This window comes from Anser brachyrhynchus (genome assembly GCF_964034855.1).
Source record: "Anser brachyrhynchus genome assembly, chromosome: 3".
Classification (NCBI taxonomy): Eukaryota; Metazoa; Chordata; class Aves; order Anseriformes; family Anatidae; genus Anser; species Anser brachyrhynchus.
In genome coordinates this window covers 70,448,508-70,466,174 of record NC_137696.1, presented here as the reverse complement: position 1 = coordinate 70,466,174, position 17,667 = coordinate 70,448,508, and the positions used below count along the sequence as shown (strand labels likewise).

Genomic DNA, 17,667 nt, shown 5'->3' with positions numbered 1-17,667 from the left:
GCTCATATTTTAGATTCAGATTTCCTGGATATCATATTTTGGCTGGCATGGTGTTAATTTAATTCTTAGAGTCTTGTAAGATGCTATGTTTTGGATTTTTGATAAAAATAATGGTGATAACATACTAATGTTTTCCGTTGTTGCAGAGCAGTACTCACACAGAGCCAAGAATTTTTCAGCTTCTCATGCTGCCCTGCCAGTGAGGAGGCTGGGGGTGCCCCAGGAGCTGGGAGGGAGTACAGCCAGGCCAGGTGAACTAAATTGTCTAAAGGGACATCCCATACCGTGTGGCATCAGTGGCATCATGCTCAGCAATAAAAGCTGGGGTAAAGAAGAAAGGGGGGGGGGGGGGGGGGGGGGGCGGGGACATGACGCATTTGGAGTGATGCCATTTTTCTTCACAAAAAACTGTTACACATGATCAGCCCTGCTTTTCTGGAAGTGGCTGAACACCTGCCTGCCGATGCATGAATTCCTTGTTTTGTTTTGCCTGTGTGGATGGCTGTTGCTTTGTCTAGCAGGCTGTCTTTGTCTCAGCTCATGTGTTCTCTCCCTTTAACCTTTCCAGTTCTCCCCACCATCCCACCTGGGGAGTGAGTGGCTGGGTGGTGCTGAGCTGCCTGCTGGGGCTAAACCACTACACTGGAACATATTCCCATCATCTGTCATCACATCTGCCTCCTTCTCAGACATACAAACTGAGGTTCTATTCACCCAGTAAATGCATAAGCTAGATATCTCACCCAAAGTGTCACTCAGTCCTTTTACCCAATTGAAAGAAACAATATCAAGCAGGGGCAAGTATCTCACATCCTTAAAATGAAATGAAGTATATTTCAGAGGTGCCTGTTTATCTCCATTGATGATAGAAAATCCTAGTCTAGAGCACAGCTAGTCTTAGCTAAACTTTCAATATCTAACCTACGTAGAATGATTCTATGCCTCTTGATCTTTACATCTAAGTTCACAATTTATCACTGAAGCTTCTCAGAAGAGTCGAGCCGTGAAGTGAAATTGCAGGAACGTTTGTTAAAACATCCTAAAAGCCATTCAACCATTCAGGAACTGAAAAGCACTTCTTTAGCTGGAGGTTAGGCATGTCCCCCATGTGAACCTTTCCTTAAGAATGTATGCGCTGGGCTCTGGAAGTAGTCTTTGAAAAACAATGTTCTTGAATCACCAGAGCTGTACCATATTGCTCTAAGAACACGTTATTTAAGTGACAGAACTTAAAAGAACAGGTAAAGTAAGACCTGAAAGCTTAACTTGTATTAGCTGTTGAAGCACTTGGAGAGATTCAAAAGAGATGAAGAGTGTCTTTGTAGACTGGAAACTGACCCAATAAAAAGGAAAGACAAAAACAGTCAGTAGAGTCACAATGGCATATCTCACTTACTGATGACCCTTTAATAAAAGATTCTGAAAGAGAGTCTGTCTGTAGTTCTTTTATTCTTTCAGTTTAGAGCATTAACTAGCAAAGTATGTGGAGATAGGAAGCTTTATGAAATGACTTTGCACTCAACAGAAGTTTTGCTCATGTAAAGGTGTTCAAGGCCAGGTTGGACAGGGCCCTGGCCAGCCTGATGTAGTGGGTGGCATCCCTGCCCATGGTAGTGGCACTGGAACTAGACAGTCTTTAAAGTCCCTTCCAACACAAGCTGTTCTATGATCCTATGATTCTATGATTATTTTTAATTAATAAAGTGAAGGATACAATTTATCAGCTAAGGGTAGAGGTAGTAAAGCTGCTTTCTGAAGATAAAGTCTATTTTGAGAACTTGGTGTACATATGTTCGAAAAGGTAGAAGTATGTTGAGTACAAAACCCACAGTGCCTTTCCCAGTGGGTTCTGACAGTTAAAATTGCTAGACCCTGAGAATGCCATGCTTGCTTATTTGTTCACAGACCAGGTTTAAGATGTTCTTTTACTCGGGCTCATAAAACAATCTGCATATTGATAAATGAGTTCTACAATATATTTTCACAGTTACTTTCTATAAATAAAGTAACATTAAAATAAAGTAATAGCAGCACCAAAGGTTTATGATAACTTCAATATCTCTTTTCTTGTGGTAATTGTAGACACATTGCTCAGTTATACAGACAATGAATTCTTTATGTATTTATGTTTTTAGAAGTCATTGTGTTTGCTCTTCCACCTGTACTGGAAGGTTACATGTAGCCCACGGCTGCACTTCTAGTCTTAACCAAACGCAGTTTTTCCAACTCTGTCATATTGGAGGTTTTTTTTGCCTTTTCCCATGCAGGATATATTTTTAATACTGCCGGAACTTAACTGGAAGAATGCCCTCATCTTCTGTTCCAAAAGATAACAACCTCACTGTCAAAAAAAAAAAAAAGTGCAAAACCATAGAAAAACATAATGTTATACCAGATTTTTACTTCTGGTTTGCTTGTCAAGAGACTGGCACATTCTAAAGGCAATTTCACTAGGCAGACACCTCAACCAAAATTTTAACTGACAGCCAAAAATTATCAGTCATGTCAATTTCATTTGTATTTCAAGTGAGTTGAAATAGAAAATATTTGTGCACGCATAGGAAATTCTACGACTCTCCTTTTTGTTTGCTATCTACTGTAAAAAGACTGCAGTTCATCTTCCCTGTCTTGCCAATGTTCAAAGTTGGTGTCAATAGCAAGGTCAACCTAAACTGATAGTTCAACAGAAAAATTAGGTAAAAAAAATAAAAATTTCCTCATAGCAAAGTAATCAAGCATAAGTATACTGGCAAGCTCTGCACAACATTGGTTGAGATTAGACTTTGTACAGTCCTGAACTATTTCTTGTTTGGTGAGTGGAAACAGCATCAGTGCAGCTGTGTTTTGTAGTCTCGGTTACCAAAGGAGTTTTGATGTGTAACTAGTCATAAAAGCAATGTTAATACTTTGTGATTAATTTGAAGTTGATTAAATGGTTATTTGCTTTACAGAACATACAAAGAAGCTGTGTAAGTGGCTACCATTTGTTCCAAAGGGCGCAAAATGTACAGCAATATCAGGAAAGCAAGCAACAGGAGAATGTTGGATGAGAAAGACAAAAAACAGTGTTTGTCTGTACTTTCCTCCAGTATTTCTTACTCTTCTTTACAGTTCTCTATTGTTTTCTTTCTTTTTCTCTCTTTTTTTTTTTTTTACCTCTTTTCAGATTTCCATTGATATCTTCATGCTCATACCAATGTATTTTCTAGCTACTTTTACATATTCCTATGCTTTAATCCTAGATCTCTGCTTTTGAAGTGCCCTTTTGCAGTACAGATAACAGATTGCTCACTTTTGGGAGAGGACTTTAGGCAGAATTTGAGAGAATAAGCCAAATTTGAACTATCTCTTTGAATTACATCTTCTATGTAAAGCAACACATATAAAATAGTTAAAGAATATAACAATTGGTTTATTCGAGGGTGATATAACTGGTTCATATGCACTCTTCCATGCCATTCAGAAAGCAGCTGTCAGATTAAATAAAAATACATGATGAAAAACAACTCATCTTTTAAATTGATTTTAATCTAGCTGCATCCAGCTATAAAATGCTTCCCATTGATGATATGGCAAATAGTGTGAATGCAATTAGATATCAGTTCAATGTGCCTTCCAGAAAACAGGCTCCAAACCTTCCTGGAAATAACTTTCTTCTAGCTTAACTAATTTTTTTTTTTTTTAATATTTTTGAGATGTATGACATTCTAAAAATTTGTATGCTCTTTCTGAAATTAATACAAAAGCTTTAGTGGCTGGGGCAATAGATGTTTTAGTTTTTTAAAGAGTATTAAATAATTGTGGCAAGGCCTACTGTATATAAACTCTTCTGAAAACATTACCGAAGAGAATATTTATACACCATATTTTTGTCTTTCACCAGTCCTGGCAAATGGATGATACTGGAGAGTGCTGTAATAACTTTTTTTTCACATTATTTTAAAGGTACCATGATTTAAAGATAGCCTTCTGTTTGTATTTCTAATTTTTGTAGTATTTTGTGTTATATAAAAGAAAAAAAAAAACAACAATTTATTACAATTATTCACCACATATATCAAACTAAAAGTGGTAATCAGTCCATGAGTGTACCACATGCCATAGCTAAGTGAATCTGGAGCATCCTCTGGTAAAAGTGAGAGTCTTTCACCGAACATCTCCGCTTCAGATACTGATACTGTTAATTGTCTCAAACTGATTGCATGGACTGTTCTTTCTGCATTGAATTACAGGCTATCTTTAGGCATCCTCAGCCACTGTGCAGCTCTACAGCAGTGGTTTACTTTAGAAGATCCACAGATTAGTTACTGCATGCAATGCTACCTCCAGGAGGGCAAACAAGCACTTTCTAACATAGCAACAAAACTAAGGTCAAAAGACCGAAAGCTACAAATGTGAAGAGCACTGAGGAAAGTCAACAGCGACTGCCTCTGGATGCCTCTTCTGTCTTTAGTTAGCCTCCTCCTGTTTACTGACCAACAAACCTCCTTCCTTTCTGCCATGCAAATGGTTTTGTCATTGCTGCAACAGCTTTAAAAGCAACAAATTTTAATTTCCAAGCTGATGCATCTGGATTTAGACAGTAGGACTACTCTTATTACACTACTTTTTTTTTTTTTTTTTTTTTCCCACCCAAGCCACTTTAGCTACTGGGAACTATATCAAAGCATTAAGTAAAAAACTGTCATTCATCTATTCTTGGTGTGAGATGGGTTCCTCACACGTTCTCACTGAAGTACAGAAGGAATTTGTTTTCTTTGGACTTTATCTTTTACTGTAATTATCTGAGGTATTAGTGGCTAACGAGATAGCGCCACAAAATGACAAGAGGTGAATGAAAATCAGACACACAGTTCTTCTCACTGCTTGTAATGCTTCTGCCCAGTCTTACAGCTGGTTCCTGATTCCCATTGGTTTCTAACAGTCCAGCAACAGGATGCAGCTGATTTCCCTGTCAGGTAAGAACCTAATGCATCTCAGGCTTGTTCAATAACTCAACTTATGATTAACTCAATGCTTTTGTGCTGGATTGAGGTATCTTCCTTTTTTGTCCAGCATGCTTCAGGGGCAGTCCAGTCCTAGAAGTAACCCTGCTGCTTACATTCTGTTGCCTCGCCCTCTGGTGTACTTGCAAGTCTGCTCAGTTACTGAACCTACCTTGACTTCAGATGATTTTTTTGTTGGTCTCTTGAGGTGGAACTACCTCTTGATTATTGCTTAATCTCAGTTGATTTGCCCTGCGGCATTTGGCTCTACTGCAATGAGGTCTGAAATTTTTACTGGAAAACTCCTGAGACTTTTTTCATCAATGAATTTTCACAGCAGAGTGACCCTATTGCATTCTCCCAGCACATACTAAGATTTCTTGAGCTCTTCGTTTATGGTACATTTAAAATCATTTGCTGACCTTACTTTGAATAAATTAAAGACGGTTTAGTCTATATATTTCTACATAGTGGCCATTTGTTCCAGTTATAGTTGTATGTATAACGGAAGTTAAGACTTCCTCTAGTTCCCTAAATTTATCGTTTTGGAGGAGAAGTGAATGACCTTTATTAATGTAGTAGTATTGCACATTTTTCCTTTCCAAGAAGTTTCTTTGAAAGTAGAGCTACAGGCGTAATATATTACTGTGACTAAGCATAATGAAATATCACTTTAACAAAAATTATTTTTAGTTGTCACCTAATGATCCCTACCTTTAGTTTAAGTACTCTCCTTGGAATAACATGAGATTATTTTTGCCTGAAGGATACATGAAAAATACCTGTGATTTATATAAGCTAGCTTCTTTCCTTATGATTTTTGCCTATAGGACTTCAAACACTTACATACTTCTAAAATGTATTGATTCATTTGACATCCCCTGGAAGTCAGATGTAATTATAAAAAATTGAAAGCATTTGTTTTCGGGAATACTTTTTTGAACTATAGGAGGAATACAGTGCTCATGCTAGAATGATATGATTCTGATATGGAATCTCATGAGGATTATGATGATAAGTGCATAATCTAATGCTAAATGCATTCTGCCCCCTAAAGACAATCAATGGATAGCCACAGTATGACACCTTAACATCAATAGATGAGTGAGCTTCATTTCTCTGATTTTTAAACTGCTGTTGATAGCAATGAGATACTTTTCATGTTCTTTGTAAAACAGTATCCTTGGGTGGAAAGATGAAAATATGCAAATGGAAGATATTTTGAGTCTAAAAGCATAAATTTACACTAGGTCACCAAAAATGCACTACAAAGTTGACCATAGTGACTACATATAAAGTGCATTTAAGGGCTGGCTAAACAGGGATAAATCTTCCCGTTTTTTTTTTTTTTTTTTTTTTTTTTTAATTTGGAGATGGAAATAAATCCTTCCCTAATTCATTTGTGGGCTTGGGGGTTTCATGCTTTTTTTATTTTGTTATTTTTTTTTCCCATAGCAATAGGTGATAGATTACAGAAATTACTAATTATTTTGTAAAGAGCTCTTCTGCTCTCTTTCATGGCCCTTAGTCCCCATTTAATGACATACTTTTTGTTACCTGCATGGACTAAGCATGTAAGGAAAGAACAGTCAATATAAGGTATAATTTAATTTTGTAATTTTTAAGTTTGCACAGATTAAAAACTTCACTTTTTGAGGACAAATGAAAGGACTGGAATGTTGATTTTATGGGAGTTACTGTTCTTGTTGAAGACAAATGTATTTCATTTGTAGTAGATTCTAGCAGTGTGTATTTATTTTAGATTTATTTGACACATTAAAAAGCACCCATCCAAGGCTGGAAATGCCTTTGACATTTATTGAAAATCCAAGCGTACTCTAAGCAATTGTTTCTTTCCATAATTATACAGCCTAGGACTCAGCAAAGCATGTATATAACTTCAAGTACACACTTAAATGCTCTGATGGATAGGACAACTAGGCTACTACATGGCAGTGAGAAAGCATGAAACGGAAAGTTCATATTCTTTTCTCTGTTTGAGACATTCTGGCAGGGCAAAGAAACCTGAAATTGGACAAATTTAACTGTGTGGATGTGGGACCAACAGAGACAGATTTTATTTCATGGTGTCTTAGAACGTTGAAGAAACAGGAAGAGGCATTTGGCAGGAACTCACCATCCTGCCACAGATCCTTTGGCTCTTACAGTAACTGGTGAAAATGAGATCAGACGGAGAAAGGAGAAGTAAAGACCCAACATGATCTATGAGAGCTTAGGATCTGATTCTGATTAGGGAGTTATAAGAAATATCCTTACTCTTGCCTCAAGCGTAGTTCAGACAAATGCAGTGTTACAATATTCAGAGTCAGGAAAAAGTGTCTCACAAAGATTGTTTATTGTACTACTTCCACATGCTCTGTTTCAGTAGTCTTAGATTAATGGCCAGATTTTTATTTTATTTTATTTTATTTTATTTTATTTTATTTTATTTTATTTATTTATTCTTTGTAGATCTAACATATTCTCAGGGACCTAGATAAACACAAAATGATATTGAAAATCTAGTAAGTTGCCTACAAGTTCATTGAAATGGCAATTACCAATACCACTAAAATGATAGTGCTGGTAGTTCATGTTGGACCGTCATGTAGTCAGGAATGTTTTTTCAGGTATGAACTCAGACACAGGAACTCAAACAATGTAAAACTTATTCAGTATTAATCTATCGCATTTATACTGCAGTTTCTTGGAAGCCAGTGCTGACACGTCTACATGCTGTCCTGCTCTGTCCTGCATTCAAGCCTTGTATGTAAACCCACTTTCTTTCTAGAACTATTTTGAGAAGTTTCTGTAAACCTCTTGCGGGGATGGCCTCAAGTTGCACCAGGAGAGCTTTAGGTTGGGAATGAGGAAACATTTCTTCTCAGAAAGAGTAGTCAGGCATTGGAACCAGTTGCCTAAGGAAGTGATGGAGTTACCGTCCCTGGGGGTGTTCAAGGAAAGGTTGGACCCGGCGCTTAGGGAAATGGTTTTGTGGGTGACACTGGTATTGGGTGATGGTTGGAACGGATGATCCTGAAGGTCCAACCTTAATGCTTCTATGATTTTATGATTCTATTCTTTCACTTTTTTTTTTTTCTTTTTTCCTGCAGGGGTATGCCACTGCAGGATGAAGTACAGCATGAAGGTACAGCCATGACAGAAAAGAAAGATATATATATAAAAAAAAAAAGCAAACAAACAACAACAAAAAACTAATTTCTTACAGCTAAAGGATGTTAATTTCTCAACCATGCCTGTAAGGAAGGGTTCCTAAGCTGGGTCTGCTGAGCTGCAGTCATTTATTAGGCATCTGTTAGTGCCAGGTTGCCAGCTGGGGAGACTATCTGCCTTTTACTGCCCTCTCAAAGCAATAGAGTTTGATAAGGGAAGTCATGGGTAATTTTGAGAGTTGGTTATCATCCACTCATCGAAAAGTGTAATATGTAAAAGGATTCAGGAAGTGGGGCTGGGAGTCCTTCAAGGGTTCCATAGTTATGGAAAGATCTGAGTGAGAAACAGTTGTTCAGCATTCTATAAAAAAAAACAAAACAGTATATTAAAAATAATGCTGTCCCAGCTCAGGATAAAAAGTCAACCTTTAAAATTATTTTTTCACAAAATTAAGTTGTTCTTGGTTTGAAATAAAATTAAATAATTCTATAATATCTATCAGTTTTGTCTACTTTTGCATTGCTATAGATAGATTACCCCCCCCCAAAAAGAAAAAAAAATTAAAAAAATTGACATCAGACAAATTCATGTTTCAGTCTAAGAAATTAAAAATAAAATTGTAGCTTTCTTTCTGGAGTTTTCAATGTCAAAGGCAGGCTTTATTTAACTTGCATTTTCTTTCAAAGAAATTCTTTAATAAAGATACTGTGTATCACCCTAGAAAGACTGCAAACTTTGTTGTTCTGGGATGAAGATGTCCTACCTTCACCTTAAATGACACATTGGACTGACTTTATTAGAAAGCCCTTTCTTATGTATTGGTACAATATTTTCATTTGTTTAAAGGATTAAGAAAAGAGGTAGCAACTCAAGTGGAGCATCTGAGATGCAAAGAAGTAAATAGTGGATACCAAGAAACAAATCCAGAAAATGAATCAAAGACCAGAATTCTTGTACTAGAATTCTTATATCTGCAGGCCTTTTCAGTTTAATAAATACAGACAGATACTGCTTCAACAGCATTGATGTTAAGAGATGGAGACAATTGTATTCCACTATGTCCAAAGCCTGAAAGTCTTTTTTTTTTTTTTCCCCCCCGAAAAAGGAGATACTGTCAAGAAAGGAGATAAAAAATGTAGCTATTTTGAAATGTTGAAGAGACTCTAGGCAGTGGACTTTTATTCTCAGTTTAATGAAATAAGCTATTGCCTATGCATCCATTAAAACACAAAATACATTAAAACACAAAGTAGATATAACAGCTTAATTGTTACACAGGATAAGGACTAAATAGCATAGTAGAAGCTGAAATAGAATCATAAGTTGATTTATAAGTCTCAAACTAATGTCAATGCTTATTGCCATGTGGCGTAAATTAATATAAAACTGTTGCTGCAGTGTTTCTGCTTTCTTTATTTTACCTTTTCCTTCATCTTCATCTTCTTCTTTTTTTTTTTTTTTTTCTTCCAGTGGTATGAAGTACTCTTGTAAAGCTGTATCACTTTCCTCTTGACATTATCTGCTGTAGCTGGAAAGTTCTTATGAGAGGGAAGTGCAGATGTTTTCATGGAGGCTCTTTGGGTAGTGTTTGCATGTAGAAGATATATGGTACTCACCCTCCAGCAATCTTATCTCTTTAGATCCTTAAAATAGCGTGTAAAAATAAGCAGATGCAAATACTTGAGGATACATAGGGAAGCCTATGGAAAAGAGAAGAGTAGAATTACACCACTCCATTATATAGATTTCCAAGTGGCTACATAGCTACTAACAGATTTTCCACAATAAATGTTTACAAAAGTTGTGAAACAGGAGAGTAGATGAGCTCAAGAGGAGGAAGAATTTAATAATGAACAGTATAAAAATGATACAGACATTTGCCCTATTGTCTAAAAACTTAGTCACAGTTAACTTCTGATATATAGGTACTGCAGGAGAGTAGAGGTGGCCACAACTTTCATGGAGATTGGGCCACAACTATTCCTTCAAATGATGATTGCCAAAACCAGTAAAGGCTCTCAAAACAGAAAACTCAAGATTTACTAGGCAAGAAGGCTTAGAATAAAGGATTTGACATCAAATCTTCCTTACCTCTCCTCCCCTGCCGGCCCACTCTGCTTGTAGAGTGGATCCTGCTCTGCTGTCATTCCAGCGATTTTCATCAGCTTCCTGAGTTGCAACAATTTCTGCATTGTTTCTTCTGAACCTCTAGGAAAGTCTTTTTATCATCAGCTCTGAGGTCTGGCTTTCAGCCTCTTCCCTGCTTGTCTCAGGAGTCTCTTAATCTTTGCTTTTGCTGGAGGCACCTAGCTTACTGTGTCTGCTCTGCTCCATCCTGCAATCAAAACCATCCGCTCCGAGACAGGCATCCACTCCCATCCAGGAGGCTCCACACCTGTTCTCAATAGATCGTATGCAGTATACGTGCTGCAACTGGCAAATGATAAAAACAGAATGGATGCCTTTCATCATCCTCCCATTGACCATTGAGTGATGCGTTAACATGGCAACACTATAGGAGAGGTAGCTGTGCTGTGAATTTGAGGAGTCTGGTGGTACCGGGAGTCAAAGCAGTGAAAGGAAGACCTGTAAGTGGAGTTATAGTGTGCTATTTTGCCCAACATTTAGGAAGAGGTGGAGAAACAGAGATAACAGCTAATTAAGGAGATGGATCTGAAGGTCTGTTTCCTTTCATAGTATATGAATATTGTACCAATTGTTTATGTTAAAGGGTTTTGGCTGCTGTTCCCTGCATATTTACCGAGTGTGGGAGACCAAGCCTCCTGTTCCAAGTAATGGTGAATGATAAATTACTACTTCCAGGTAAATTCTTCCTCCCTCAGATGACAACAGAAAGGACCAGAATGATGGGTAGAGCCTGTCACTTGGTGATATATTTTTATTAAATAAACAGAATAGTTCACCTATCTTTTAAAATGTAGCTTATAATAAAATAACTGAAAAGAATCAAAATAAAATGCTTCTCAGCTTGATTGATGATTATCTAGCTTACTCATGTTTATAGAAACTTGGGGAAAAAAACAAAGCCAAAACCAGAAAAAAATATAGCCAACCATCATAGAATGAAGTATAGCAGGCTGAAAAAGAAATTTTGAGTGAACAAATTTACAATTGACCAAAGCATAGCTGCCATCTGTCCTTCAAATAAATGAGAATGCAGCTGCTCAATGATGTTACATTAGACTAATGTACCAAGGACTACCAGACTAAATGATGGCATCTGAGTCATCTGGCATATATGAAATAGACATTGAAATAAATCACTGTCCCAGAGCAAATATCTCTTAAAAAACAAGTGATCCTGGCTGAACATTTATTCTTGATCAGTTCCTTGTCTCCCTCTCTGCTCTGTAGTTTTAGTACCTATTGTGTACCCACACACTGATTGTATATACCACACACATGTTGTGTAGATTAAGATAAGGTACATGTTTCTCTAAAGATCAAAGTGATTTAGTGACTTAGTCAAAACCAGTATGAAAGGGAGTGGGTCACTTTTAGCTCTTTGACAGTTCTGGTTTTATAAGTAGCTCACATCATTAGAATATTAACGTATTACAGTGAACTTAATTACATGAAACAGCAAGATTGTAAGGAAAGGGTTTTAACTGTAGCTTCTGGATCTACATTGAGTTCTATAAACACAGAAAAACAGATGATTGATTTCCTTTCCTTTTCTTTTGTAAAGGAACCGAAATCATTTTATCCAAAGCTCTTTTTATTTGGATGTATAGACAGATAACATTTTAAAATGCTTAGTCTTAATGTTTAAGTGAGGGCATCTTGTTGCATGTGTGCCAGTGTGGTTGGTGCGTTTTGCTTCCACATTGCTTTCTGAAAAACAAATAGAAGTAATTTGAGAGAAAGAAGACCTCACAGACAGAACCTGACCTGGACTTCACTTAAAAACACAAACCTTGTGGAGAAGATAAAATCTATGCTTTGAAAGATCTTACTTTAAAATGTAAAGCTTTCTCCCACATCAATGTCAATGATGAAGAGCTTATTTCACAGAGGGTTCTGTTTTTAATTGTAGGTCACTACATCAAATTCCAGAAGATAAATGAACATGGAACAAATTTGTACTGGCTCTGTCAATAACTAATCTGACATTAGCATTTTAGCTCTTGGACAAAGGCAGCTTTGAGTTCCAGAGAAGATGACGAAAGAGCCTTTTCTTTGTGTTTAATTCAAATGTTAAATGTCTGTCCGCTCAAGCACTACGTTATTAATTAAAAAAAAAAAAAGGTTGGTGTTTGCCTCTTTTCCAGAATATGCACACATGCTGCTTTACTGAGACCTTTACAAGCTGCTGTTGGCTAGCCATACACTCCTGAGGCTGTTTTATTATTGTTCACCCTTTCTGCAGAAAACAAAATACAGCAACTTATGCCATGACATTTTGTGACATTTCCAGATATGAACATCTGGGAAGTTTAGTGTGACAGTGACAGCAAAGCTGACAATGATTTTTCCATGCCATGTACAGCCTGGGCATCTGCAGTCATTGCCTTTTCATTTTATTTTCCTCTCCCTCCTTTTCTCCCTCTTTTTCCCACCCAAAAGATTAATACAGCCCTTCTCTATTTTGGCCTTGAAGATAGAATAATATCCCACATTTATTTCAAAGCTATGCATAGAGCATTGTATGTGAAGTGTATCACAAAGCAGTTCAGAGCAAAAGGGAAGTGCATTCCAGCTAGCAAGAGGAAGCGCAGCTGCACAAGTTGGTCTAATTGCAGACATTGGGTGGATTTGATCATCAGATGTCTACTCTGCATAAAATGGAAGTTAAACAGCTAAACATTAATTACTTCTATTATTGCATTTATATATTGAGATGAAAGGGGAAAAAAACCAACAGCCCACACATCTTGGGTATTACGCCAAAGGAGGGGAAAAATAATAAAAAAGAACAACAACAACAATAAAAAGCCAAACAGTTGCTGTATTTGAATTGTAAAATGTCTGGTTTATCTGAGGAAAGATTCTCTGGAGGAATATAATGCTTTTAAAAATGCCTCAAACCACAATACAAATGCAGGTGTTTAATAAAATAATGTAAAACAAATCAAAGTATACTGAAACTTTTCAGAAATGTTATCAGTATCATGTCAAATTAGAATGGCATTGATAACCATTGGTATGGGGGACTGTATGGAGTTACAGATAGCAAAGGACAGGGTCATGTGCCAGCTATGTATGTTCATGTTGAATTTAAGTTCTGCATTTAGCAACCTGTCTAAAAGAGGAATTTTTGATGTTGTGAAATTATGATTTGCTGTGGCCTAATGGTGTGAGGCACAAACACTTAGTCAACGTCGTTATGTCAACTTCATTTTCAACTTAAACTATTTCCTTGCCTTTTCTGGTCTCTTAGATGTCTAGAGAAATAGTGTTCCGTAGGCAACAGTTTCTCTGTTGTAGTGAGAGTCAATACTGAGTGCCATATGGACAAAACAAAAGCTGTATAATATGTCTAGTGTGTTTTTACATTTGCAACCACAAGGTCATGTGAAAGCTTCAAAAAATTGTAGCAACCAGGACTTAAAATCATACGGTGGCTTTCAAAGATAATTTCAAAGACTGATGCCTCGGACAAATACCTCACTATCTTAGAAAAAAATAATTCAAATGTAAGATTTAATATCCATCTTAATTTTTATCCTTTGAGAACCTCTATTTCAGCACAGAGTGACAGCTAAACTAGCTTATATGTAATTATTTTTGTTTGGATTTAGCAGGCAAACACTGTTTTGTGTTTGGCTATGTTTATACACAACACTGATCTTGCACATATTTTCCCTACAATGAATGGCCTTGAAATATTTATATTTGTAGTGTTGATTTCAAAAAAAAAAAAAAAAAGTGTAAAGAGCTAGAAGAATCTAAGATACAAGAGGAAAGTAATATCTGTTAGGTGAGTGTTTTTCTAATATCTTCTAGGAAATCTTATATTCATTTTATTTAGAATTGCTTTCTTGGGAGAATATAAACAGACATATTAAATCCAGTACACTATTCTTTCCCAGAATGGGCAGTATTCCTAGAAACAGTGCCAGCTCTCTGGACAGAAAAATCTCTTCCCAGTCTTTATTATCAGAGATCCTCTGAACGAGATTTTCACAAGATTTTCTCTTCTTTGAAAAATATTGCAGTTTCCCTGCGTTTCATTTGAAAACCTCTGTAATAAGTTCATTTATTAGAATATTCCCTGGAAGCAAATGCTAAAGGAATGTGGTAGCAGAGTGCAAAGGCCATAACATGTGAATTGGAAGCAGAGTTGGCAGATTGGACTCACGGAACAGCTCCTTGCTGAGCGAGGAAAGCTGTTACTCCTTGAGGAACAGCCGAGCTGGAGGATGCTTCTGCAACACATTCTGCTGAGGGACTCCCCGGCCAAGAGGCAGCAATGACTTCTGAGGTGATTTTCTACCTTATCCTAGAACTATATAATGAATCAGAGGGTATGCTTCTAGTCTGCCATTAGACAGTGGTCATTTCAGCCTGAGACAATTCTGATAATTTCCTTACCCAGCTGATATTAAAACAAAGGAGATTATAATAATTATAATTAGATTATAATAATAATAATAATTTTAGCTTGGAGGTGGCCTGATCAATTAGATTCCATGAAGGGTTTCTCTTTTGCCTCTTCCCCCTTCCCATTCTCCTCCCCCGCTTTCTCTTCATTTGAAACTGTCATGCATCCTTCTTTAACTTTCCAAGGTTCTTTGTCTTTTTCTCTTTGCCCCTTTTTTATCCTGCTGTAAACCTAAGCAAATTGATAGAGCATAGCCCAAATACAACTGTCAACAGCCTTCCGAGAGGTTTGCTTAGAAGACAGCAGGCAGCAGACCTGTATTTTCTGCTTCACAGTATGGGGATGCAGCAAATATGACCAGCTGTTCCATGGAGAGTTTTGGCACTGCTAAACCATTTTGCACAATGATGCCCTGGCCTAGCCCCAAACTGTCTCTCTCTTAAGCTCCTTTACACAGTATGCTGGAGAGCTCTTTTGGCTGGGGAATGCTGTGTCCCTCTTCCCCCCAGCCCAGCCCCTACACATCTTCTTTACAGTTTGAGCCAACTGTGGAAAAGAAATATTCTTTCTATTGCTTTCTGTTGCTTTTGGCCTGTGCACATCAGTGTCAGCAAATACAAGGTTCTCTGTGTCCCCTTCCCTGGCTGGTGGCTGTTTCACAACGTTGCATCATCTAAAACACCTATTTTGTATTTTCAGCTTGGCTAAGTGACCCACCATTCACCCTGGTCTTTGCTTCCTCATTAGTGGCAAGAACAGCAAGTTTGTTCCTATTCATTTCAGCTCTGATTCTTCCATTCCTAGGCATTTCTCCTGAAGTTTTCACATTTCTGAACTGACAAGTGCTTTACAACATATCTAGAGATGCTACTGCTCTTATGGTGTGTCTTCTCCCATCTGTCTTCATGGTTGTAATCTCTTCATAAAGGCATTTTTTTTTTTTGTAGTTAAACTCTGAACTAGTTCTCAAATTGTTTCTCATGTCTCTGTGTGAATGTTGCTACACAAACTCAGCTGAACTCCATGTACTGTGTTAACCAAGTTTGTGCATGTACCTTGGTGGAAGTTTAAAAAGTTTTAAAAAAATCCCAGTAAACAATTCTTGCATCTGTTATGGCCCCTGGATGCTAACACAGCAATGTGTGGGCATTATGGTTATCTGTGGGTGACCAGGCCGTAATGCCACAGGCACAGACACTATCTGAAACCCTTTTAGTTCCCATGTAACAAGCTGCCACCCTAGCAAGTACCAGTGCAGACAATATACCAGAACTGAATAAGAAGTAGGAAACTGAATGCAGTGAGAAATGTCTCAAACATTCTGGTGATTGTGTCATAGTTAATCTGAAATAGAACACGGAAACATACAGAGTCAACCAAAGTATAAAGTGATGTTTGAAAATATTTTGGCTTCTTGTGGAGTCTGCAGCTAAAAAGGTTCACTTAGGTTGTGACCCTTTTGCTATACCTTCAGGATGCTTGTTGTAGTAAGTTTAGCTGAAACTAAAAACGTTAGCTAGTTTCTTGTGCCTTACTTATAAGAGAGACTCCCATAGGTTCTTTGAAAGAGTATTTTTGCTTTTTGTTTTGTTTTGCTTTGTTTTAGAGAATAAAGAACATACAGAACAATCCATTGAGCTAAAACTGGGAATTGTATCACACTGCTTTTAAAACTGCATGGACTGCAAAATATTTATTAAGCTAGTTTTGTTAAGTAGCTTGAATATGAGTTTTGTAAAAACAATTTGGCGAAGTATGTGATATAGAAGAGCACAAGAATATTACAAAAATCAAAATAAAAAAATAAAAAAGTTGACTTTGTGTTTTTTCAGACCATAGGACAAATGACAACTGTTAGGTTTGGTTTGAGTGCTTGTTCTGTCAATCCATCTATTAGGGGTCTTACTGAGACATTGCCTGGGACTGTACGTACACTGTTAAACTCTGATTTTCCCTCTGACACAACTCTAGCTTTCACCCTGCAGCTCAGTATTATTTTATGCCATGTGTTAATTTCTTGCATGAATGCCTTATTTACCTTCATTTAGAGTATGCTGCAGGTGGAATCAGAACAGTACTTACTGGCAATATTTTTGGTGGCAAAAAACTGAAGGACAGCTCAGGGTCTTGCATAGCTCCAGGGTATCACCACTGAGAAAGCAATTTGGAGGTGTGATTTGTCATTAAGGAGGACTGGTTTCTTAAACACTCATGCTTCACAGGACTAACCACTAGTATGAAGTTTAGCAGTCTCTTCAAAGCAAGCAGATCTAGCAGTTTCTGGGCCCCATCCAAAAGTCACTCAAGGCAACAGGAGTCTTTCCTGGAATTTCAGCCAGTTTTGATCAGGCCCTCAGAAATATTTCTTTTTGTTTGAAAGTGTGGGGTAAGGACAGCTGAACTGTTGGTGCTAAAAGTACAAATGTATGTAATAACTGAGTTGGTAAGATGCAGTATTTATTGTACATTGTTCTGCTTTATGAACATTACAGAAGTTGTATACAATTTATATTATTTTTCTTATAACTCAGATGTACTGAATTTAGTAGTTGTACTTATAGTGGATATTCAACAAGGGTAGCTAGGCATGAATATAAATTAATGCATTCAGTGCAGCGATCTTTGTAGGAGATCCTTTCAGTACTGTACCATGTGAAGGGATCATTCTTTTTCAGTTTCTTATTGTTTTCTTTTGTTACTTGAGTAGGTTTTGATTTTGAAAAAGGTCTTTTAAACGCTTGCTCTGCATATATGAGTTTTCCATCATCTTGGAATCTTTGCATTTGTTTTGGTCTGCCAGCATTTAATCCTGTATTAATACAAACAATGGAGCAGGTATTTTCCAGATAGTCTCAGGTACACATTTCTTCAGTTAGTTTTAATGGCTAAATATACAGTTAAATTTCCTAAGCTGTTTGGGCAATGTTACATTTATTTTTTATA

The 17,667-nt window shown here is 37.0% G+C and overlaps 1 protein-coding gene across 1 annotated transcript in view; it reads left to right on the top strand.

Moving 5' to 3' along the window:
* Positions 1-360: 360 nt before the first annotated feature.
* Positions 361-17,667, top strand: part of NKAIN2 (sodium/potassium transporting ATPase interacting 2) — a gene marked incomplete at its 3' end in the record, with an annotated part of 509,777 nt that continues 492,470 nt past the window's right edge. Inside the window, exons 1-4 of the mRNA XM_080588355.1 lie at positions 361-3,945; positions 4,886-4,958; positions 7,689-7,751; positions 8,099-8,133. Coding sequence (XP_080444481.1) covers positions 3,897-3,945; positions 4,886-4,958; positions 7,689-7,751; positions 8,099-8,133 — 220 coding nt within the window. The 5' untranslated portion in view covers positions 361-3,896. The remainder of the gene's footprint in view (positions 3,946-4,885; positions 4,959-7,688; positions 7,752-8,098; positions 8,134-17,667) is intronic.